This window comes from Neovison vison, chromosome 8 (genome assembly GCF_020171115.1).
Source record: "Neovison vison isolate M4711 chromosome 8, ASM_NN_V1, whole genome shotgun sequence".
In the NCBI taxonomy this organism is placed as follows: Eukaryota; Metazoa; Chordata; class Mammalia; order Carnivora; family Mustelidae; genus Neogale; species Neogale vison.
The window spans coordinates 69273927-69298425 of record NC_058098.1 but is presented as its reverse complement, the minus strand read 5'-3'; the positions used below and the strand labels follow the sequence as shown (position 1 = coordinate 69298425).

At 52.2% G+C, this 24499-nt stretch overlaps 1 protein-coding gene across 1 annotated transcript; it reads right to left on the bottom strand.

Moving 5' to 3' along the window:
- Window positions 1-291: 291 nt before the first annotated feature.
- On the bottom strand, window positions 292-20532 carry LOC122915688 (tyrosine-protein kinase ZAP-70). The gene is made up of 14 exons (XM_044262440.1): window positions 20364-20532; window positions 20070-20143; window positions 9674-10109; window positions 8804-8964; window positions 6578-6716; window positions 6409-6490; window positions 6284-6330; window positions 6030-6078; window positions 4772-4964; window positions 4021-4227; window positions 2470-2662; window positions 2239-2379; window positions 2029-2141; window positions 292-772 (listed from the first exon to the last, which is right to left on the bottom strand). The coding sequence occupies exons 3-14, from the start codon at window positions 10073-10075 to the stop codon at window positions 649-651; spliced, it is 1851 nt and encodes a 616-aa protein (XP_044118375.1). The 5' UTR covers window positions 10076-10109; window positions 20070-20143; window positions 20364-20532; the 3' UTR covers window positions 292-648.
- Window positions 20533-24499: the final 3967 nt, after the last annotated feature.

Sequence of the window (24499 nt, the reverse complement as noted above, 5' to 3'; positions counted from 1 at the left end):
GCTTCAGGTGATAAGAGGCAACCAGCGTGGAAAGCACCCACCTCATTCAATCTGCAAAGATAGGGAAGTGGAGGCCCAGCGCCGCACCTGCCTCGGTTCCCCACTCTGCCATAGCTCCTCAGTCCTACAAAGATGTCTTGGGCAGAGAAGTGGGAAGACCAGACCCTGGGGACCACATCCAGGCCCATCCAATAAAAGCCATTTTCAGGCACTTCTCACTGACCCCATTCCAATGATCCAGCCCCTTTCCTGGTCCCCTCTCCCTCACCCCAGAAAAGATGAGGGACTCCAACAAGAGAGAAGCTGAGTTTATTACAATGATTGAGGGCTTGCCACCTGAGTTTCCAGAGTCTTCCCCTTCAGGGCCCAGATGAAGATGAAGGTAAGCAGTGCACCCTCAGCTCAGAGCTGCCCAGTGGACAGCTGCCCAGGAGCAAGTTACACAATCCCACCCTGCCAGGGCCTCCCCTCCTCCCTCCAGCCAGAGAGAACAGGCAAGCAGGTGGGGACCACTGGATCCATATGAACCTGAGGCCTCCGCTGCCTGCCTTACCACAGCCCAGCTGGTTTGGAGAAACGAGCTAAGCTGACCTCGGATGGAGCTGAAGCTGGGGCATCGCATCTTGCAGGCCCCGGGCAGGCCGCAGCTCAGGCAGAAGCAGCCTCCGACCCCTTTCCACACCCTGGGGGGCCTTCAACCTTGCTTGCCACGCTGTAATAGTAGGTGCGCATGCGCTGCTCCACGGCCTGGAAGTCCGGGCGGTCCTCCCACCTGTGGGGGGTTGGGTAGATCCAGGCCACTGACCACATCCCCACAACCCAACTTCAGCTGGAGGGGAGACACACAGGGGGCTCAGAAAATCAGTGGGGTTGTTAGGGTGTTGGAGTTTGGGGTAATGGAGAGGTGTCTTGAGGACGAGGGGACTAGAATTCGGGTGTTGCCCTCCCACATAATGAAAAGCTGCCAACATACAGGATGTTGGGGGAACCATCTGTTGAGTGTTAACTGGTGAAGACTTGCATTCATTGAGTGTCGGGGTAACAACTGTCAACCAAGGGGTGCTGGGATATTGAATGCTGAAGTACTGCTCATGTGCCAAGGGCCAGTGTAATTGGTGCCAGGTGTGGGCTTATATGGGTGCAAGGACACTGCTCCTAATCTAGCAGAACACTGGAGCACTGACAGTGGGTTCAGCTAGTGGGGAGTCCGGCTACTAAAGACGCTAGCCTCTTAAACAGTATGGGGGTGCTGGTATACTGAGTACTTGCCAGTGGGGGCCAGGTTAACACATGTTGGATGGACTAATCATTTATTATTTATCATAAAAAGGGTGTCTATTTAATTGGGTGACTTTGGGTGTCAATGTCATAGGTGTTGGCCAGTGGAATAACGGATGTTGGGGTAGGAAAGGTATCAAATGTTAGAATATCCATGTATTGCATGGCTCAATGTACGACAACAGGTTTTTTGGGTGCATGTTGCCTATTTTCTGATGGGAAGTTGAAATGCTGATGATTTTATGAGTTAGGGTGCTCAAATGTTGAGTCTGAACACCAGGCAGGGGTGGAAGTTTTGAATGTATTGAGTGTTTGGGTGCTGTAGTGTTGGCCTTCAAGGGTAAAGAGGTGTTGAATGTTGGATGGTGGGGGCCTGAGGAATTAGACTGGAGTATTATTATCCCATGCCCTAACCACTGGTATCATATTTGGGGTAACAGAGTACTGACTTGAGTATTGTAGGATCAATGTGTTGCGTGTTGGCTGGTGGGGGACTGAGATTTCAGGTGCTAGAGCACTAGATGTCTACAGGAGGCAGGGTGTTGTGGTGTTGGTCCATCCCAGCACTCTAGAATTAGTGTGTTGAGACACTGAGTATAGGTGCAGAAAATAAAGGTAGCAAGTGTTGGAAAGGCTGTGAACTGGGTAAGTCTTGGTGGGATGCGTTTGGGATTATTGGGCATCATGACCTCCGACTCCAGGCCCAGGTGTCAGTCCAGCCAGGTACCCTTCCCCCACACTGGCGCTCACTTGTAGATCCAGCAGTCACTCATGAGCGTGTACATTTCAGGCGGACATTCTGCCGGGCACTCCATCCGCTTGCCCTGCTCGATGAAGTGTATGACCTCGGGGCCTTTCATCTTCTGCTTGAGCCAGAGTCAAGTGTAATGTAAGTAATGGGGGCCACCTTGCCCTCACCCCCCCCTTCCCACCCACCCACCTGCCTCTGCCCACGCCTGCCTTGTAGGGCTTCTGGCCATAGGAGAAGGCTTCCCACATGGTGACCCCATAGCTCCAGACATCACTGCGGCTGGAGAACTTGCGGAAGTTGAAGCACTCGGGTGCATACCATTTGAGCGGCCACTTCCCTGCCGAGCGGGCCTGAGAACAGGGAGATGCTGCCAGGGCAGGGCTTGGAGACCCTCCACCCACCAACCTCATCCACTGGGTGCCAAAGGGCTGGGAGCTCACGGTGTAGTAGCTGTCATCAGCACCCAATGCCTTGGAGAGACCGAAGTCGCTGATCTTGGCGTAGTGCCGGTTGACCAGCAGGACATTGCGGGCCGCCAGGTCACGGTGCACGAAGTTTTTCTCCTCCAGGTATTTCATCCCCATGGACACCTGGTGCAGCAGCTCGGCCACATTGCTGATGGGGATGTCCTCCCTGAGGTACAGGGGAGTCAGGGTCAGCTGGGAGGGGACAACCCAGGTTCCCAAGGGGGTAAAGCCCACTTCTCTGCTGAGCATGCGTTCAGTAGGTGCTTGGTGGACATCTGCTGTGTGCCGGGCACAGGGCTGGGGGTACCGTGGGGAGGTGAAAAAAAAGGCAAAACCCTCTGTCCTCCTCTAGTCTCAAGGCTTTACATTTCTCCCACATACTATGATCCCCAAACTTACACATTGACCTGCATCCTCTACATGCCCTCAGGGGTCTTGTGGGCATCTCAGAAATCATACAGACAAAGCTAAGCTCCTGACTTACACACAAAGCCAGCTGTCCCCACTGCCCCCTTCTTCTCCAGCAGCTACTTCCTTTCATTTACTTGGGCCAGAAGCACTAGCCTTGCCATCAGCTCCTCCATCTCACACCCAGCTTCCAACCTGTCAGCACTCCCTGGCAGCTCTGCCTTCAGAATCCCTCCAGAATCCTACTTCTTTCCACCTCTGCTTCTGCCACCATGGCCCAGCCATCATTGTCATTAGCCTGGACCAGAACAGTCACCTCTGCCCTCACCCCCCATGGTTTGTCCCCCCATGGAAGTCAGGTCCAGCCACTCCATGCTCAGAGCCTCCCAGAGCTCCCACCTCACCTCAAGTAAAAAGTCCAAGGTCTTCCCATAGCCCACAAGGCCCTGCAACGCCCCCGTCACCTCCCTACCCACATCAGCTCCTCCTCTCCTCTTCATGCACTCTGCTGCAGGCACAGGGCCTTCCTCACCATTCCTCCATGACCCCTGGCCCAAGCACACCTCAGGGCCTTTGCACAGGCTGTGCCCTCTACTGGGACCACGCTTCCCCACAGCTGCCCTTGGCTGCCTCCTTCAGTTTACACAAACCTCACCTTCTCACCTTTTATCTCCCACCCTGACACTCCCAATCGTCTTTTTCATAGTACTTATTTTCTAACGTACCCCCCTGTTGTATTATAATTTTTTTTGAAAACCTCTCTTCCCCAACTGGAATACAACCAGACAGAGATCTTTGTCTCTTCTGTTCACCAGTAAAGTTGCCCAGTAGACACCTGTGGAATAACTGAGCATGTGAGCCAGGTCACACCACAAATACATATGCACCAGCAGGAACAGGTGGTGATGGGCCCATGCCGCAGTGAGTATAAAAGATCGTGTCTATGCAGGTGAGAGCTGGAGGCATGAGAACACGTTGGTGTTAACAGCTCTGCCTTGTGGGTGTGAGTGTGGGGGGCAGGGGGCAGGAGTCACGTGAGACAAGTGTGTGCTCATGGCTGGACAAGGCTGCGAGAGTCCCACCAGCTCCAGAGGCCCAGCCCACCCCGGGGCTCACTTCTTCCCAAGCAGGAACTTGTGCAGGGGCCCGCCACCCGCCATCTCCATGACCAGCATGAGGGCCTCAGCCTGGCAGACGCCGATGAGCCGCACGATGTAGGGGTTGTCCAGCTGGTGCATGATCTGTGCCTCGCGCATCATCTCATCCTTGTCTGTCTTCTCCGTGCTGTGCTTCAGCACCTTGATGGCCACATCAATCTGCTTCCTGCCGTGACGGGCACCGGAGTCAGCCCGGGCCCTGCTCAACCCCTTCTGCCCAACCGACCAGCCTCTCTCCTCTCCAGACACATGTGGTGGGTACTATGGTTTGCCACCTGGCTCTCACTTCAGGGCCCAGGCACGCACTTCCTCAGCTGCCAGGACGTCGGCTAGTGATGGCTCACTGCCGAGTTCCTCATGGAGAATGACCCCTCACTGAACAAAACACCTCAACATTACACCCTCCCCAGGGGCTGCCTGTATCCGGGGGGCAGTCGAGGGAAGGCATCGGTAGGCGCGTCTATTGCAACTGCAGCTCGGTGCCCCACCCCACGCCCCGTCCCCAGCCTGTGTCTCCCACACTCTCAGGTGCTATCCCCGAGCCCTCCCAGGTACTCCCCTAGCGGTCTCCTGGCCCAGGGCCCAATTCCCAGGCAAACTAATGTTGCCTCCTGGCTCCATCCCCTAAGTTGGGGGGGGGGGCTACTCCCGTCCTCTGCCCTACCCACCCCCCGACAGTGCTTCCCCAAACCACAGCAGGGTGGCCATACTTGCGCATGCGGTAGACACCCTGGCGTACTGAGCCAAAGTTGCCACAGCCAAGTTCTATGTCAGCCATGAGGAGGTTGTCCCGCTTCAGGAAGAGCTTCTTGTCCTTGAGCTCCTCGGGGTCACTGTATGGGCTCTCATACACACTCGTGTCCATGGGCATTGACTGTGCTTTCTCTGAGGACACTAGGCGTGCTGGGCACACACACACACATACACACAAGCATGCACTCCCAAGTCAGGATGAGGGCGTGGGAAGGGGGGGGTGGGGCACGGCAGTCTTGGCACCCACAAGGCACAGGCCCCCTCCAGAATACGCCCAGGCACACAGGTACATGCGTGTGTTCATATGTATGTGTGCACTCGCATGTGCTCCTGGTCCCGTCTATGGGTGAGCTGGGAAGCCACGTCCAAGTGGACTCTAAAGGCAGAGTCTGCGCATCTATGTCTACATCATAGTCTATGTGTCTATGTCCACATGTAACCACATGTGCCCCTGTGTGCTCACACAGACGCTCCCATGGGTACTTCCACCCATGTGTCCGTGTATGATGGGGCCCAAGGGCCCATTTGCTGAGTGACTGTTAGCAAGCCAGCTAGAGTACACACATCTGTGTGTTTGTGTGTTCGCCGGCATGTCCCTGCCAGCCCGGGTCTGGGGATGCACCAACAGCCATGTTTACCAGGGCTCCAGGATGAGCCTCTGCGTGCACAGGTAACCATGTATATTCCTTGCACACACACACGGACAGGCTTATTTCTACACGTCAAATTAGCATCTGCAGCAAGGCATTTCAGGAACACAGACTCGAAAGCCCGCCTGCCCAGGCTCAGTCCTGGCTCCGCTACTTCCTAACTGCAAGACCTCCTTCAGTTCCCTGCCCTCCTTTCTCATATGTAAAATGAGAATAATTGCCATGACTACATCCTCTGGCCCGTCAGAGACATTCCAGAAGCACAGACACACATGAGTGTGAAGCGTGACTGGCACATAGTAGGTGCTGGACAAATGTGTATCTGTGACCCAGATGCCCTCCCCTACATGTCCATGTGTACCCCACACACACTCGTGCAGGCAGGCATGTTGGATGCACAGCCATGTGGATGTCTACATGCACAGTGTACTCATGGGGCAAACCAAGGCCAGCTGCTACAATTCAGGTCTGGCCCATATCCCTCCCCTGCCACAGCCCAGAGCCCAGATCTTGACCATGGCCTGGCATGAACCCCACACGCACCCCTCCACCTCCGTCAGCTCACCTGGTTCCGGGGTGTACCCATCTGAGCTGGTGTCAATCCGTCTGTGAGCCTAAAGGTCATGAGGTCAGCAAGGGTCCACAGGATCCTGAGCTGGGGGCACCTAGCCCCTGAGACCCTTCTGCTCTGCAGACTCCCAGGAGCAGTGCTGGGGGTATCCCACTCTCCATCCCAGTCTCACCTTGGAAACAGGACCCATCGCCCACCCACCCAGCTCCATCCCTCAGGACCCAACCCTGAGATGCTAGCCAACTCACGTGGGTGAGCGTGGATGGGTGGGCCGGGAGTGTGGGAGCAGCAGCCTCTGGGGGAGCAGAAGGGACAGTGAGGGGTGGGACACGGGATCTCCCACTCACCCCCTGCCCCCTACCACCCCCCTCACCTGCGCTGGCACTGGTGTTGGGGCAGGCATCCTTCAGACAGTAGATGAGCCCATCTGCCTTCAGCTTCAGGTACTCCACCAGCTGTGGGAAGCGGGGTCAGGGCCAGGGCTCCTCTCTTCACCAGCACCCTACGCAAACCCCCAAACACAAGGCAGATGGGCAGCTTACCTGCCAGAGCGTGTCAAACTTGGTCCCCTCAGGAATACAGTATTTGCCCGCCTTGTCCTGGCTGATGAGGTAGTGGTACACAGTTTTCCCATAGATCAGGGACAGTGCATAAGTGCCCTGCTCCTTCCGGGGCCTCAACCTGGCATGGGGAAGGAGGAGATATCACCCCTATAATCACCTGGGCCTCTCCTGTGGTAACCCCCTGCTGGGTCCCAGTTTACACACACACACACACACAACCACAGGTTCTGCTCCTGATAGTCTCATGGGGAAGTGGTAGGGACTAAGGGCTCTGAGGTCAGGCTGGTGGAGTGGGGTGGGGGAGGGAAATGAGAGGAGATGGCAGTGTCTACAGGGAGACACGGTTGTCCAAGAGCCAACATGTGACCATCCACAGGGGAATATTGGCCCTCCCACAGTGGACACTCAGCCCCAAATAGCCTGATACTCAGCCCCACAGCTGAACCCTTGGCCATCTAGGGGAGAACACTGAGCCACCCTCAAGCAGACACCTGGTCCTCCATGGCTGAATATGTGGCCTTCCACAGGGGACACTCGGCCACCCCCAGGGGCTACTTGGTCATCCACGAAGGGCTATATGGCCATCTATGGTGGACACACAGCCACTTAAAATATTCTCTTGGGAAGGGCACCTGGGTGCCTCAGTGGGTTAAGCCTCTGCCTTCAGCTAGGTCATGATCCCAGGGTCCTGGGATGAAGTCCCACATCCTTGCTCCTTGCTCAGGGGGGAGCCGGCTTCTCCCTCTGCCTGCTGCTCCCCCTGCTTGTGCTCTCTCACTCACACACAAATAAATAAATAAAATCTTTAAAAAGAGAGAAAGAGGTTCAGCTTCTGTAAGATTCCCAATGGGGTCTGTGATCCAGAAGAGGTTAGGAAATACTTAAAAATATCTTCTTATAGACCCTTTGCAGGGGTCAGGTTTCTTTTCAAATTCAACCAGTACCACAAATTCTGCGATAATTCAGAACGCTTTGGTAGCAAAAAGCATGAGGTACAATTCCAACCACTCTTCAGCAGCTCTAAACTGTGGTCAAGAACAAGCCTGGCCCTGGTCTTAATTCCAGGCCTGGGTGGCATGCATCTTTCTATCACACCCTACACCCTCATCTCGGAACTGGACCTGTTCCGGCTTGTGACAAGCATCAGGATCCCACAGGGGTATTCCCTCCCCACTGTCCCATGCAAATTTTTATGCCTATAGCTTTGACCTTTAGAACCCTATCTCCATACTGAGAAAGCAGTTCTTGACTACAGGAACTGAAAGAAGATTCTACAACAGCCTCTGTCCAAAGCATGCCTTGCCTAGTTTTCCAGTGGTCTCGCTCAAAGTAGCTGTTTCTGGTCTCTTCACATTGCTCAGTGTGAGTCACTGTCCCTGATAATATTAGTGCTCCAACTGCTTCGGAACCTGTGTCAGCTGAGGTTGGAAGGTTCTTTCATCTTCTGGATCTGCCATGCTGTACCCAATGCTAGCTCCCTCAGCCTCAGCCTCAGCCTCCTATGGCTCATGCCATAGGAGGCTCATGCCTCCCTTCCTCTGTGACTTCAAGCTTGACATCCAAGACACCCACAGGTGGTCAAAGCCGTTGGCCCTGGCTCTCCTGACATTCCTCTTACCTCAGTTGACCAGTTAACTGTCATACACTCTACAGAAAGTTTGCAAAATTTTCCTTGGGGCATGGAATCTTCCATGGAAGCTTAAGACATGAAAGAGCTCAAAGTTGAAGTAGGAAGAGGACAGCAACTGGTAAGTAGTAGAGTCTGGATTCCCACCCATACTCTATTTTCGTTGTTATTTATCATTTTTGTCTTCCTGCTCCACAAGGACAGGGATTTGTGTCTGTTTCATTCCCTGCCATGTCCTCAGTGCCTGAAACAGTACGTGGCACATAGTAGATGTTCAGTAAATATTGGTTGAATGGAGGAGAGGAAATTGAAGCAGGCAGAAGTTCAGCTTCTCACCCAGCATCCCAGCTGGGAAGTAGCAGAGCCTGGATTTCCACCCAGGCAGCCCAACTCTGGAGTCCCCAATCTGCAGATCCCTTTCCATATAATGTCCATGCGCACACTCAGAAACACACTACCGCCTTGCTCATGTTAGCACAGGCCCATCTGCACGCTGAGGTCTGCCCCAGCCTCCAGGATTTCCGCCAACAAGCCCCAGCCTCACCACCCCAAACCCCCAAGCCTCAAGCCCCACATACAGAAACTTGCCGTCCGTCTGCGAGCCGGAATAGAGTTTGCGCTCTGCCTCCTCACGGGTCAGGCTGCTGTGGTACCAGGGCATCCGCTCGTGAGCTGTTGTGGCAATGAGCTTCTCCACCTGGGGAGCCTGGCTGATGATGGCCTGTTCCAGGGCCTCGCCCTAAGGAAGGGAGGATGGAGGAGACTTGTAACTGTGACCATGTGTCACCAAGGGGCCAAGTGCATGGCCACAGGAAGGTTCTTTCATCTTTTGGACCTTCCTAATTGCCTCTGTTCCCATGAGACCCTTCACCCTAGGCGGACCTAAGGTGAGTCCTTTGAGCTGTTGAGGACAGCTTCCCCCCTCCAATCCCCAACTCCAGGGTACCTCTCCAATCCCCCACCCATCCAGGACACGTCCCAGGCCCCTTCTTACAGGCAGCCCCAAACTCATCTCCAGCTTGACGATCTGACACTGGTTGCCGTGTACTGCAGGCTGTCAAAGACCACCACCCACCACCCCCGCTGGCAGCGCCCCCAGCATCCTCTCCGGCCCAGCCCCCCAGGCCCGGCCCAGCGCCATCTCCACAAGCTGGTCTGGCAAGGACGTGCACCGAGGAGGGGCATTAGGCCCCTCCCTCTGAAGCCTCGTCCGAGATCCCGTCCCCACCCACCCCTCCAGCTTCCAAATCTGGCGAAGCACAGCAAAGCACAGGCAAGCAAAGAGGACAGCTCTCCACAGTGCCCGCCCCCCGGCCCCACCCGCCAACAGGGCTCTCCAGGCTCTTGAGGCCAACTCAGCCCCGGCCAGCTATCCCCAGGCCCACCTCCTGGCCCCACCTCCAGGGCCCGCCCACTCCGGCCCCGCCCCCGAGGGCCCGCGCTCTCACCTCCAGCTTCCACGTCTGGCGCACGTAGTCGCGCACCATGGCGTCGCGCAGGCAGTCGAAAACGCCTGGCTGCGGCTCGAGGCCCGACGGCCGGTTGCATGGCTTGCGCAGGTTGCAGGGCAGCCCGTCGGGATCGCGCGAGTAGAACTCGCACAGCTCCGCGGGGCCACAGTGCGCCTTACCGCCGGCGATGGCGTAAGTGCCGTTGAGCTGGCGCTCAATGGGGAAGTGGTGGAAGCGCACGTCGTGCACGAGCGACAGCACATAGCCTCCCAGCGAGCGGAGGCACTGGCGCAGGAGGAAGAGCCCGTCGGCCATGCCCGCCAGCTTCAGGTGCTCCTCGGCCTCGGCGCGCGAGATGCTGCCGTAGAAGAAGGGCAGGTGCGCCGCGGGGTCCGGCATCGCCACCGCCGCTGTGCCTCGCCAGGCCCTGCGCCTTCAGGGAGATAGAGGGCACGTCAGGGTCTCAGCTTTTCTTCTTCAACAGCGCGGGTTGGGCCCAGAGATAGTGGGAGAGAGGCCGCATTGAGGGGCGTCCGCGCCAGTCGTGCAGAGCCTGCTTTATGGCAGAATCAACTGGGAGAGGAGTCCCAGCCTGCTGGGCTCAGCCCGGAGAGTCCCCAACCCTTTCCTGACTTTCAGACTTTGTGCGGAGCGCCCAGACAGCCCCCACCGGGCCCCCCACACCAGCACCTGGAAGCATTCATTCATTTCCCAAACACATGTTGAATTACTGTGTTTCAGGCCGGTGTTGGAGATAAGAGTGAATAAGATAGGATCCTGCCCTCCTGAAGACAAACAGTCTGGGGGACGTGGGGGATACAGCAAACAAGAGGCAGAAACAAATTACAGACTGAGGTCCATGTGGTGAAGGAAATAAATGAGTGATACTACGAGAAAAGGCCACTGTCGCTGGGATGGTCAACTTCTCTGAGAAGGTAGCATCTGAACTGAGATCTGAAGGATGAGGAGGAGCCAGCTTTTCAAAAGTCATGGAAGAGCACATCACGCAGAGGGACAGCAAGTACAAAGGTTCTGAAGCTAGAACCAGCTTTGTTCTTCTAAAGAACCTTACTCCATTGACCTTACCTAGAAGTCCCCTGGCCTTAGAAATTCCCCTTTGCCCTGCCCCCTTCTGCCTTCATGGACAGATTTCTAGAAAGCATAAACTAATCTGAATATCCATCGATAAGAGACTGGTTAAATACATTAGGGTTTAATTCCAGTGTGAACTTTGATACAATCGCTAAATAAAATAAAACGCATGACTAAAAAGTACAATCCAATGTGGGGAGAAGGAATTAAAGTTATTTAGATAAATATCTAGTAAAGCAGATAACCTAAAATTATCTGTTTTTAGCTTTCTGGGGTTATAGTATAATGACTGATACCTTGATAAGCACTAGGTTTACAGGTGTCTGAATTTCTCAGAATGTACTAAAATTTGTTCATTGCAGTGTATTTGGACCCTTAAGGTAAAAAAAGAAGAACCATAAAATATTGAATGCTGTTAACAATCTGTATGCAGAAATATTTAATCTGGTGGATACTGATGATTGTAATTTACTTCAAAAAGCACCAAAAAATAACATCAACTGATGGATGGACAGATAGGTAGACAGAAACAGTCAAGTCTTATAATTCAGAGTAATTCTATAAAGTTATTGCAAACACCGAATTAGCAAAACTAAATGATTGCTGCTAGAGGAAATCCAGCATTAGGTGTCTAAAGTCCCTGCTCACAACATTTTCATCAACTGATCAGTACATAGCCCTGTTTCTGCTTAAAGACACTTTTTGATATGTATTGTTGATTCGTGAACACGGAATGCTCAGCCAACAGCAGTACAACTATAAGATTATCTAACACATACTTTTCCTGGAAGGCACATCACAGCCTTCTTGCACTTAGGAACACAAGACTGCACATCAGCACTAGACTGCCATCGGTGAAATTGCCAACAAAATGCACAAAAATGTGGCACCAAACAGAGGACACCTGTTTCCAGCACGGGAATTAAAACAAAAAGCAGAGGAGTATCCTCTTATTTGACCTCAATGGGAATGTGCACATCAGTTAACTCAAATTTCTTGCTTCTCTGCGTGTGTTCATGAATGACTATGAAATGCCTCAAGTGTCTGGGGGTCACAAGTAAAGATTTGTGTGTAGGCTAAATATAGAATCTGCTAATGTAATCAACTGTATGTGATAAAGTAAATATAACAATATTGTTGACTCTATGGGGTGGCTAATGGACATACAACTACTTCTTCCCATTTTGCTGTATATTTGTAAGTTTTTATATAATACTGAAAAAACTGGGCACCTGGGTGGCTCATGGGTTAAGCCGCTGCCTTCGGCTCAGGTCATGATCTCAGGGTCCTGAGATCGAGTCCCGCAACGGGCTCTCTGCTCAGCAGGGAGCCTGCTTCCTCCTCTCTCTCTCTGCCTGCCTCTCTGCCTACTTGTGATCTCTCTCTGTCAAATAAATAAATAAATAAAATCTTAAAAAAAAAAATACTGAAAAAACTTATCTCCCCATAACAACTTCTAGACATTTCTCTAAGGTGGGCCCAGCAAGACCACCCAGGCACAGGCTGTGTTGAGGGGAAGATCCTTGGGTGCCTTTCTTAATTAAGCAAATATAAGCAGGGGGTGCAAAGAAGGCTTTTGTGGCTTGAAAAAGGCTGCCGTTCCTTCCGGGTATCCAGGGACAGGCAATGACAGGCACAGGGACTGAGAGGAAGATACTGGAATGGGAATCAGGTGATGTTTGGGTTGGGGTAGCCAGAGGAGTAAAAGAATCTGTACTCTAACCTGATGGCTCCTGACACTGGGGTTGGGAAGGCCAAGCTGAAGGGAGTTCCTGGATGTCCCAACAGTTACAGGCAAGAGATTAATCAGGGACCACATTTGTGTCCCCACCTGGAGATGCAGATCGCCAATTCCATCAGAGCACTGAAGAGTCAAAAAGTTTCCTGGGTAGTTACCCTAGAGAAATGGAAACTTGCATTCACAGAAAAACCTACACAGGAAATGTTTATAGCCACTCTGTTCACAACTGTCAGATCTTGGAAACAAATGTTATCTCCGCAGATGAATAGATAAACTGTGGTACATCCCAACCATGACCATGGGATACCACTCAGCAATAAAATGGGAGGAAATGCTAAGACCCACAACACATGGATGAATCTTTTTTTTTTTAATTTTTTAAGATTTTATTTATTTATTTGACAGAGAGAAATCACAAGTAGACAGAGAGGCAGGCAGAGAGAGAGAAGGAAGCAGGCTCCCTGCTGAGCAGACAGCCCGATGCGGGACTCAATCCCAGGACCCTGAGATCATGACCTGAGCCAAAGGCAGCGGCTTAACCCACTGAGCCACCCAGGCGCCCACATGGATGAATCTTAAAGGCATCATGCTGAGTGAAAGATGCCAAACTCAAAAGGCCACAAACTGTATAATTCCATTAAAAACTGTATCAGTGGAGAACAATGCATCAGTGGTTGCCAAAGGCTGGGAGCCAGGGGAAAGGGTAGAAAGGGCATGAAGGGATTTGGGAGAATAATCAATATTTTGATGGAAATGGTAGTTGCTCAGCTATAGGCATGTGTCAAATCTCGCAGAAGTTTTCACTAAAATGGGTGAATTTTATTGTATGTAAATTATACCATAATTTTTTTTAACTAAAGAAACTGGATCGGGGCGCCTGGGTGGCTCAGTGGGTTGGGGCCTCTGCCTTCGGCTCGGGTCATGATCCCAGGGTCCTGGGATCGAGCCCCACATCGGGCTCTCTGCTCAGCAGGGAACTTGCTTCCTCCTCTCTCTCTCTGCGGGCCTCTCTGCCTACTTGTGATCTTTGTCTGTCAAGTGAATAAATAAAATATTTTTTTAAAAAAAGAAACTGGAAAGTATAGACAAACCAGACACTAAAAATAACTTATATAGGAAAGAAAGTGCTGTTTATGCTCCTGCTCTACTTTCTTGACTTCCACCCCCTCACCAGCCTTACAGTCTGCTCTCCACCCCCACCAGGATGCTCTCCAGGCTAGAGAGGAAGCACTGGTATCTCCACCTGGTGGGCACAAAGCAAGAACCTAATGCCCTTCTCAATGCTGGGTTCCTTGAGTGATGGACATTAGGGACCCTCCCTCCTGCTTGAGTCTCTTGGCTCTCCCCAGTCCTTCACAGGCTCCCTGATGTGTCTCCTCCCTCTCTGACAGTTCCTGGTCTGTTTCTTTCCCCAGCCCTGGTCCCCTTACTTGGGACATTCTGTCTGTGGCTATAAACACGCCACCATGCCAACCTGCCTGGTCCAGATCTCTCTTCTGAGGTCTGATTGTACTGGCATCACCTCCTTTGATCTCCACCTGCTGTGTCTATTAATAAAACCTGAGATCCAGATCTAATTCACATGGTGTTTGTGGTTGGCTAAACCCCACAGTTTGTTTCACATGAGCTGAGACCCAGGGTCTGCAAGTTGCTTCTCAGCAATTTATCTCTGAGGCCTCCCTTGCTCAAGAACTTACTGTGGCTCCCTCCTGCCCACTTCATTGAATCTAACTAAACTCTTCAACCTTCCCTTTGTTCCAGCTGGGCTGTGCTATTCTCCTTCTTTCAAATGCACTTCCATACTTTTATCCATGCAGTGGCCTCTACTGAGTACACCTTCCCTACTCCTCTCCATCCTCCCACATCCAGCCATCCCTGCCTCACAGACTCGTATCTCTGCTCCCTATACACAGGACAGAGGACCAGGCAGCAAGATGGGGGCTTGTCCAGGGGCTGTGGGTAGGGGTGGGGGTAGTGAAGCTGGTCTCTGGGGCAGGAAGCTGTGGCAGGAAATTGTCGGCAACACAGTTTGAGAAGCTCCACCCCACAGTGGCCACAGGTGCAACCTGGGTAGCCAGAGACGGGTTAGTGCAGAAGTGGGGGTGGGGAGAGACTGGCCCTTGGGGCCCGGTTCAGGGCCATAAGCCATGACTGACCATCTCAGACCAAAGGCCAAAGCATCCCAGAGGCAGGAGCCTTCCCTGTACATTCTGAGCTTTATCACAGCCTCCCTGTCTCACTGCCAATAGCGACAATGGTAATAATAGCACGACACTGCACGGCCTGTGGGTCCAGGGGTTAGCCAGCCCTGTGTATGCTTTTGCCTTCCTGTGCCTTTCTGGACTGTTCTCACTAGTAAGCCAGGGGGATAAAACCCAGAGTGACTAACTTTCCAGTTCCCAGAGATGCTGGGGAGGCCAGAGGAAGTAGACAGGAGGAAGTAGAAGATAAAGAGCCGGGAAGACAAGAGGCTGGACCAGGCATGGACCCTTTGCTTTCAGAGGAGCTGGGCCTATGTGCAGCCTCCTGATGGGGCCCTAGATGTGGCTGGGAAGATCACATGTTTCTATCCTGAATCATGACTCCACGGCTTTCCAAGGAGACAGGCCCACCATGACACTTCCCTACCCTATTCCTCCCTGGACTGACCCCATCCAGCCTCCCCATGAACTGTGAGTTCAGAGATCCTAATTTGGCCTTGCCAGAGTTTGAAGCTCCACTGAGAGATAATGGGACAGCAGCCTTGTTTTCACAGCCCAGGCCATGGGAGGAAAAAGAAGAAACCTGTGGTCCTCTGCCAGAAGGATCTCCCCGAAATTCCACCATTCAAGCATCCTCCCTGGGTAAAGGTAAGGTTCAGAGAGACCTGAATAGCCCAAACATACTTCAAAGGAAAAAAGGCTCAGGTGGTCAAACACATTTTCAAAAGCTGTGGAAACCGGGACGCCTGGGTGGCGCAGTTGGTTGGACGACTGCCTCCGGCTCAGGGCGTGATCCTGGAGTCCCGGGATCGAGTCCCACATCAGGCTCCCAGCTCCATGGGGAGTCTGCTTCGCTCTCTGACCTTCTCCTCGCTCATTCTCTCTCTCACTGTCTCTCTCTCTCTCAAATAAATAAAAAAATAAAAAAATCTTTAAAAAAAAAAAAAAAAGCTGTGGAAAGCATATTAGCATACTAAAGGCTCTGAGAAGCGCCTGGGTGGCTCAGTCAGTTAAGTGTCCAACTCTTGGTTCCAGCCCAGGTCCTGATCTCAGGGTGATGAGATGGAGCCCTGAGTGGGGGCTCTGTGCACAGCAGAGAATCTGCTTGAGAGTCTTTCTCTCCCATTCCCTCTGCCCCTCACCCCCCACTCCCCTAAAATAAATAAATAAACCTTAAAAAAAAAAAAAAAGGCTCAGGGTGCCTGAGTGGCTCAATCACTTAAGCGTCTGCCTTCAGCTCAGGTCGTGATCTCAAGGTCCTAAGATTAGCCCATGTCAGGCTCCCTGCTCAGTGGGAAGTCTGTTTCTCCCTCTCCCTCCATCCCTTCTGCCCCTGCTCATGCTCTCTCAAATAAATAAATAGAAATCTTATCCCAAAAATTGAATTAAAGGCTCTGAGAAGACCTGCATGGAAGGACCATTTTAACTTTGTCTTAGCCCCACTCCTATGTAGCAGAGCCTTAAGGATCTACTATTCCACAGAACATGCTCTGAGCATCAAAAGCCCCAACAGATGTCCACTGTCAGAGCCCAGAGGGGAGACTGAGGCAGTCAGGCTGTAGAGGGAATGAGCCTATCCAACTGGACTTGGGGGGAGAGGAAGGGAGTTGCACCAGCCTGGCTTAGAGGCTTAGTCCTCAGCCACTGACTCCACCAAAGGCAATGCTGGAATGGGGGCCCAGCCCCTTTCTGCCCATCCCTCCTCTCACTGACCCCTAGACTTCTGCCTGAGACCTGAAATCCCCCCTAAAGTCACACTTCTTGCTCTCTAGTCCAGAATCATCATGGGGACCCCCCCTGCCCACCAGGAGAGGCAACACAGGCAATATCAGCCAATAAAATGCCACCTTGCTTACGTTCTAAGTCACAACGACAGCAGGTGGCATTGGGCCAGGGGTGGCGATCAGTTCCTTCATGTCTTCTTCCTGACACCAAGGGATCAGATTTCAACCATAGAGTCAGGAATCCACTGTGCAGTAGTACTGTGGTCCTGGGCAGTGAGTGAGTTAAGCTCACCAGACCCCACCTAGAAAACAGTGCAAGCAAAGGTGCCTGGCACAGGGAGATGATGAGGATCCCATGAGCTAAGACTCACCAAGCACCAAGCACAGCACCTAGCCTTCCATTCTGCTATCCTGTCCTTCACTGCTCTCAATCCTCTAGGAGACTTCCACCTCACTCAGGGGTAAAGCCCAAGTCTTCACAGCAGTCCCCACGTCCTTATGCAAGCTGCCGAATCCCTTCTTTGTCCTCATTCACGCCCTACCAGCCACATGGGTCTCCTTATGTCACTTGTTCAGGTCACTTGATCAAATCAGGCATGGTCCAACTTCAGGGCATTTGCACAGTCTGTTCCCTCTGCCTGGACGCTCTTCCCTCAAAATCCCTCACTTCATTCAAATCTCTTCTTAACGATCACCACCTCCTCCAAGAGTTCTTTTCTGACCTCCCTCTCTAAAATCACCTCTCCTTCTTCAGGATAGAGATGTCCCTGTCCTAGCTTTATGATTCTTCATCACCAAAAATATGATTTATCCACCAACTTTTTGACATAAGACCTTTGCTCCCTGCGTGAGAGTGGAGATTCTGTCTTGTTCCCTAACCCAGACCACAAGGCACATGGTAGGTGCCCACACCCTTCTCCTGGCTATATGCTTCAGTCCCCTCTGTTGTTCCCTCCTCCTGAAAGTATGCCATGATTTCCACCTCTCATGGCTGAGTCAGGCACCTCCTCTCTCAGGGCCTGTCCTCCCCCATCACAGCCCTGATGGCCATGTATGACCCCTGTCTGTTGGCTCCTCTGTCCGTGTCCAGGGGCGCCTGTGTGGCTCAGTGGGTTGGGGCCTCTGCCTTCGGCTCGGGTCATGATCCCAGGGTCCTGGGATCGAGCCCCACATCGGGCTCTCTGCTCAGCAGGGAACTTGCTTCCTCCTCTCTCTCTCTGCGGGCCTCTCTGCCTACTTGTCTTTGTCTGTCAAGTGAATAAATAAAATATTTTTTTAAAAAAAGAAACTGGAAAGTATAGACAAACCAGACACTAAAAATAACTTATATAGGAAAGAAAGTGCTGTTTATGCTCCTGCTCCCACCCCAGTAGAGCCTATGGCTGTCTTATTTTCTATGGGAGCCCCTGTTTCCTCCCAATAAGTACGTGTTGAACAGGTAACAACAACAGCCACCTCTGTGCCAGGGACTTTACCAGGAGCATGGCCCACTTAATCTAAACCTCACCTCAGCTCCCATTAAATGGGAACAGTTAGCCCCATTCCTCAGCTAAAGCAGCTGAAGCTCAGAGAGGTTAATGTCAAGTTCAAAATCATGCGACCTGCGAGGGGCAGTCCCGATTTGAATGCAGGTCTCTGACCCAGCAGCCTGCACTCAACACTCTGGAGAATGTCCTTTAGGAGTTGGAATTCCTTGTTCTGAGCTGGATCCCTTGGAGCTCTCACCCCAGGCTGGCAGATGTCCCTGTACTTCAAGCTTCCTTCGACTGTCAGGGCCCAGGATACTGGGCCCTTGTGGGGTTGGGGATAGGTCCCTGCATCCAGCAGACTTGCTAGGTGTTCACTGATCCACTGGACAATTCTGTGACAGCAGTCTACCCACCCCAACCTCTGCCGCCTTGGTTTTAAGGGCTGTGTGACCTCAACAGGAGCTTTCCCTTTCTGGGTGTCAGGCTCTATGACTGTAACATGGAGATGAGGAGAGTTTTAGGAGGTGGGAAAGGTGGGAGGGTGATTTGGGAGGACAGCAGGGTGCTCTCCTGTGCATTGTGCATTGTGTTTAGCATCCTTCCTGGCCTGGATCTACTAGATGCCAACAAGACCCCCTGAGTCCTGATCAAAATGGTCCAGACATTATCAAATGTCCCTGGGGGCAGGGAGGGTCGTGGAGGGGCCACAATTGGCTACAGTTGAGAACCACAGCCTTAGGATGCTGTAGATCTACGGGTGACCCCAGAACAACACGGGTTTGAATGGCCCAGGTCCAATACAGTGAATGTCTTCTCTCTTAGAATTTTCTTTATGCTATATTGTGTTGTCTGGATTCCTTTATTGTAAGAATACATATGACATACAAAATATGTATTAGACTCTGTTTTCAGAAGGCTTCCGGTCAAGAGGAGGCTCTTGGCAGTTACATGTTTGGGGCAAGTCAAAAGTTATATGCCAGTTTTCAACTTCATGGGGTTTCGGCACCCCCTAAGCCCCCTGTAGCTCAGGGGTCAACTCTTTCCATTCACCTAATCCTCACAAGAGCCCCAGGAGTGAAGGATTTATGGACCCAGGACCTGACATACAGAGAGGTGCGAGGACCTGCCTAGGGGACCTGCCTAGGGGCCACACAGCACACGTAGTAAGTAGATGGCAGAGCCAAGACTTGAATCAAGGCTGCCTGGCTCCACAGTACACGCTTAGCATCATCCAGACTGCCTGCCGGCTCCATGTCCCTGCCAGGGCTGCGTGCGGGAGACAGGAGGACAGGCACAAAAAGGAAAGGAAGTACCATACTGAAGGAGAAAAGCCTTCCAAGGTATCATCCAAAGATTTTTCATGCCAGGAGTCCCTGGTCCTAAGCTCTCAGCAAAACCCACTGTGCTGCACTCACCACCCTGAGTGAGGCAGGAGAATTGTTGAATTCTCCTGAGAATTGGTGAACTTGAATTGTTCACCACAGGACACCTGGTCCCTCCTCCGGAGACTCTCCTGCCTGAGACATTTTTCCCAAACTCTTACCCAAGAGTCAAGAGTCAGGCACCAGCAAGGTGCCAGTACTTGCCTCTGCATAATAGATGCACAACAAACTGAGGCTCAGAGACAGAAAGCAACCTGCCAAGGACACACAGCAGTTGAGCAGGACTCAGACTGTTTTCTCTTTCACCTCTCCAGGTCCCCCTTCAACCTGACCTCCCTTACAAGTGGCTCAAGCCTGTCCTGGGCCCTGTGAAAGGAATTATCTCTATTTGTTTGTTCAAGTTCACAGCCTTGTTGAGCCACCCTCCTCTTCACAAAGCTGGTGAGGGTGGGGGCCCGAGCACATGTTTGCTCTCTCTGGAAGATTCTATGCTTCCTGGAGCTAAGGGTGTCACCCTGATGGGGCTCAGCAGGAAGCAGGGGACTGAACAGGCATCGCTGTGTCCCCCAGACATGACCACTCAGCTGACCCTCTGGCAGGGAATCTTCTTCCCTCAGGGTGGCCGCAAGTGGTGTCTGTTTCCTTTTCCAGCTGGACACCACCCATGCCAGGCTTACGGCCCTTCACGGTCCTTCCCAGTGGCCTCCTACCTTTTCCCCCACCACCAGACCCAGGCTACCCATGGAAATGGCGGCCAGGTGCTGTTCCATCCAGGATGACTTACCTGGGGTTGTGCAGACGATATCGAGGCAAATGGGCCACAGGTCTCTGGTCCCCAACGTCAGCAAACAGCTGGTTCTAGGTGAAGAATTGAGACCCAAGAAACTAACTTGGGTATCTCTGCAGCCCAAGCCCACAGCCTGAGGCCCTACGGCTGATCACTCCCTCCTATGCCCAGGCAAAGTGTTAAGTAGGTCATACCCCACGGAGTCTTCACCCTCCGCCAGCTGTCCTGAGTCGCCCGGGGTGTGTCTGCAGTGACAGGACAGGGGCAGAAGGCCAGAGAGCGGCCACTCACCTGGGCACACCAGCTGCCACACAAAGACCCAAGCTAAGCAGGGACCAGGGCCGGAAGGCCTGGTGTGCTCTCGGCAGCTGGTTTCTCTGAAACTCAACTTATTTCCTTGTTGTGAAGACAGGAAAGGGGGCTGCGTCTGAAGTTTACGCCAAAGTCATGAAGTGCTGCGTTCAAGGAAAATCGAAAGTCACGTGTTCCAGGGAGGGCAGAGGGCATTTCCGGGGCCAAGCAGGGCCTGTTCTGTGCTGGGGGAAACTCAGGCTAGCTACAGGCGGGGCTGATGCAAAGTGACAATTCCAACAGCATCCTGAAAGCCAGGGAGAAGGAAAGCAACGACGTGAATGGGGGGTGGGGGTGGAGAAATGGGAGGCTGATCCCTAAGGCTCATTGGAAACAGGAGTCCCCCTAGTCAGACTCCCTCCCACAGGACATGGGCCCAAGGCCTGCCCAGCCCAACTAAGAGTGATTTATTTATTCCATAGGCAGGTTGAAGCTGGAGAGGGGAAATTTGCTCAGGAGGGCCATACCCCAAAGGTTCAGAGCAACTACTGTGTGCCAGGCACTGGACCAGCAATGACAACCCTGTCCCTGCGCTAACATGGGTCACAGGCTAGAAGTAGTCAAAGTTGATTCAGTGGGAGATCAGGGCTGGGATGGTGGCAGCCTGGGAACTATGTGTATTCAGGGGAGCCCCAGCGCATGTGGCGTGGGGGGGGTGGTACCAGAGAAGAATTCTGAGAGGGATCAGTCATTTCATCACGACAAGGTGACAGTGTGTCCCCAGTGCCCACCTGCTCCCAGCCTGCCCCGCCTCGGATGTTCCTCACATGCTGCACCTAGCTGATCCCCACCTCCTGCTCTAGTCACAACCTCCTCCTCATCCTCTTCCTCTCCTTCCCCTCATACTGGCCTACGCCCATGATGACCAAGGGGTCATCCATCACACCCATTTCCTGATGAACAGCCACTGCCCATGCTTGGTCTTCTCTCCCTCCAGTGCCCCAAAGCCTCAAGGGGCTCTCCCCCACCACTTCCTTGTCCTCTCAAACACATGGGGACATCTTCAGTGGCTCACCCATGCACGTGGCCTCAGGGGTGTTGTGTGGCCATCCTAGACCCACTGTTGAGACTCCAAGAACCTTTCTTCTCTGGGTCCTGTCACCCTTGGTGATGTGGGCTCATCTCCACAACCTGCCTGATGTTTCCTCCATGCTCCACCCCGGGCCTTCTTTCCTGGGGACTTTTCTCCAGTCTCTAGTGTCCCCCAGTTCTGAAAGTCCCCCTCTCTCCTCTCCAGAAATCTTTTTTTCCCCCCTGAGTTCCAGGCTGGGATACTTTTTCCCTACATAGGTTTCCTCAAACTGTTTTTGTTTGAAACCTTCCCTTTCCCCACAGGCATCATGAAACTCAGGATGCAGGAAAAAAAAATCTCTCTCCACACTGAATAATTCTTCTGGAAGGAGAGAAGAATGCCCCAGCAGAGTGAAAAGAGCAGGAATCATAACACCAGAATCACATCACCTAGAGTAATCAGAGCAGCATTTACTGAGCACTTTACTTTGTGCCAGACGACACTGTATGCAGTTGACAATTTAATCCATATAACTTGCTGAATTCATTTTCCAAATAAGGGAAGAGAATCCCAGAGGGGTTGAATAACAGATATACCAAATGGCCAGGGGGGACTGAAGTCCAGCCATCTGACCCCACAGCCCACCCGCTGGTGGACACAGAAGAATGGAAAGACCTGGAAGGTGAGCAGGCTGTATGTGGAGGGCCTGAGGGCCACCTCCAATCTCTGGGGACATCAGGCCTGATAAGGGAACTCCTCGTCCCCTGTGAGGCACTGGTTCAGAGGCCCCTCCAACCCCCTTGTGGTCCCAGAGATTGCTCTCTGAATCTACAGAGGCCTGGCCGGTGCTCAGAGGCAGACAGTTTGAGATTGGCTTACAGATAAGGCTGTGTGCTCTGCCAAAGTGGAGGAAGGTCTATGGGTCTTTTGAACGTTCAGAGGAAAGAGCAACGGATGACTGACGGAAATGTGGGCTGGGAAAATTGCAGTGCATTTCTCCTGGCTGGGTCCACACATGAGAAGAGTCTTGGAAGAAATTGGTGGCTTGCTGTCAACGCCTCCAGGCCTTTGCCCACACAGTGTCCCAGCCTGAACTCACTTCCCCCACCTCCTCAACTGCCTGGCTCCTACTCCTCCTCCGGGTCAATGATTAAATGCGGCTTCCTCCAGGTAGCCTTCCAGTCCTCAAACTGAGCAGCACAGGGCCCTGTATCAGTTTCACCTGACTTTCAAGCAGACCAGACTCAGCACCACCAGATCACTACTGGGTAAACCTCAGGCATTTGGATGGGTTTGGGGGGCGGGGCAGTCTCCAGCTTGCCAGAGAGGGTTCACACCTCAGGGCAATGATCCCCAAAGGGAGGACACTCCTCCACCCTCTGACCCCCGGGTCCCTTCTGAATTTCCTCCCATCTGAGGTATCACCTGGGTGACCAGACCACAGTGACTTTAATCTTGTCCTTTCTGGGTCTGCTGCTTAAACCTCAGGGGACTTGAGCAAGCTACCTGGGCTCTCTGTGCCTTTTCTCATGTAGGAAGTGGGGATGATAACAGGACCTATCTCATAAGGCTACTGTGAAAATTAAAAGAGGTCTCAAAGCAAATGCACCATTATTGCCGTCCTCACGGACTACCGAGTTTCCCAATTTCTAGAGTGTGCTAAGTTTGGCATGCAGGCCCAAACTCAGCAATGAGGTTTCCTTGCGCCCTCCAGAGGCAGCTCTCTGGTACTACATCCTACCAAGCACCACTCAGGATCCTAAAGGTTAAAAGTGACACCCCTTAAAAATAAGCGATCCTTTTTTTTTCCCCCAATTTATTTATTTTCAGAAAAACATTATTCATTATTTTTTCACCACACCCAGTGCTCCATGCAAGCCGTGCCCTCTATAATACCCACCACCTGGTACCCCACCCTCCCACCCCCCCCCCCGCCACTTCAAACCCCTCAGACTTTTTTCAGAGTCCATAGTCTCTCAAAAAAAAATAGAGCAATACATCCAGCTGTCCCCATTTCTTCAGTTAATCACTTCCTACTCTTTGCCTCCATAGTAACTACCTCTATTATTATGAAATGTGTTAAATGTCATTTCACATGTATATCCTACATTAAACAATGTTCTCCTTAAAAAAAAAAAATTAAATAAGCGATCCTGGGGCACCTGGTGGCTCAGTGGGTTAAAGCCTCTGCTTTTGGCTCAGGTCATGGTCCCAGGGTCCTGGGATCGAGCCTCGAATTGGGCTCTCTGCTCAGCAGGGAGCCTGCTTCCTCCTCTCTCTCTGCCTGCCTCTCTGCCTACTTGTGATCTCTGTCAAATGAATAAATAAAATCTTAAAAAAGTAAATAAACAAGCGATCCAGCATGGTTTAAGTCAAAAGAGAATTGATCTGCCACCACAGCCATATGCTGCACCCTTCCCTGGGAGGTCATCCACTGGCTGGCTCCTTCTTAAACATTCAGATAGTCCTTTTGGGCTCCCTATTTATTTAACACTGAGCACCTGCTCTAGGTCACTACAGATCTGCTGCAAACACCAATGAAAATCCCTTCCCTCATGGAGGTGTCATTCTACGGGGGGAAACAGAGAAGTAACAAATAAACATTCTATCGAGTATAGCAAGTGGTTTCAAGTGCTAAGGAGTAAAATAAATCAGGAGAGGGTAGAAGTAGTATGTGGGGGTGCAATTTTTGACAGGTCTGGAGAGAGGCCTCACTGAGGTGCAAGCCTGTGAATTAAGACTTGAAGTAGGTAAAGGAGGGCGTCATGGGGAGATCAGGGGGAAAGCACTCTCAGCAGAGGGAACAGCAAGTGAAAAGGCCCTGGGGCAGAACTATGACCTCTGTGAGGTGGGAACTGTCTTGTTCCTGGCTGGACCCCCAGCAATGGGAGTGACACTTAGCACATAATAGTGGTCAGTAAATATGGCATGAATGGATGAAAATCCCAGGGATAACTTTTAGGAAAAGGTTGCTCAGGGCTCAAATGATGATACCAGATTGTTACCTCCTCCACCTGATGACTTCATTCTCAGCCAACTTTTCTTTCTGTGGTCTGAGATAGTG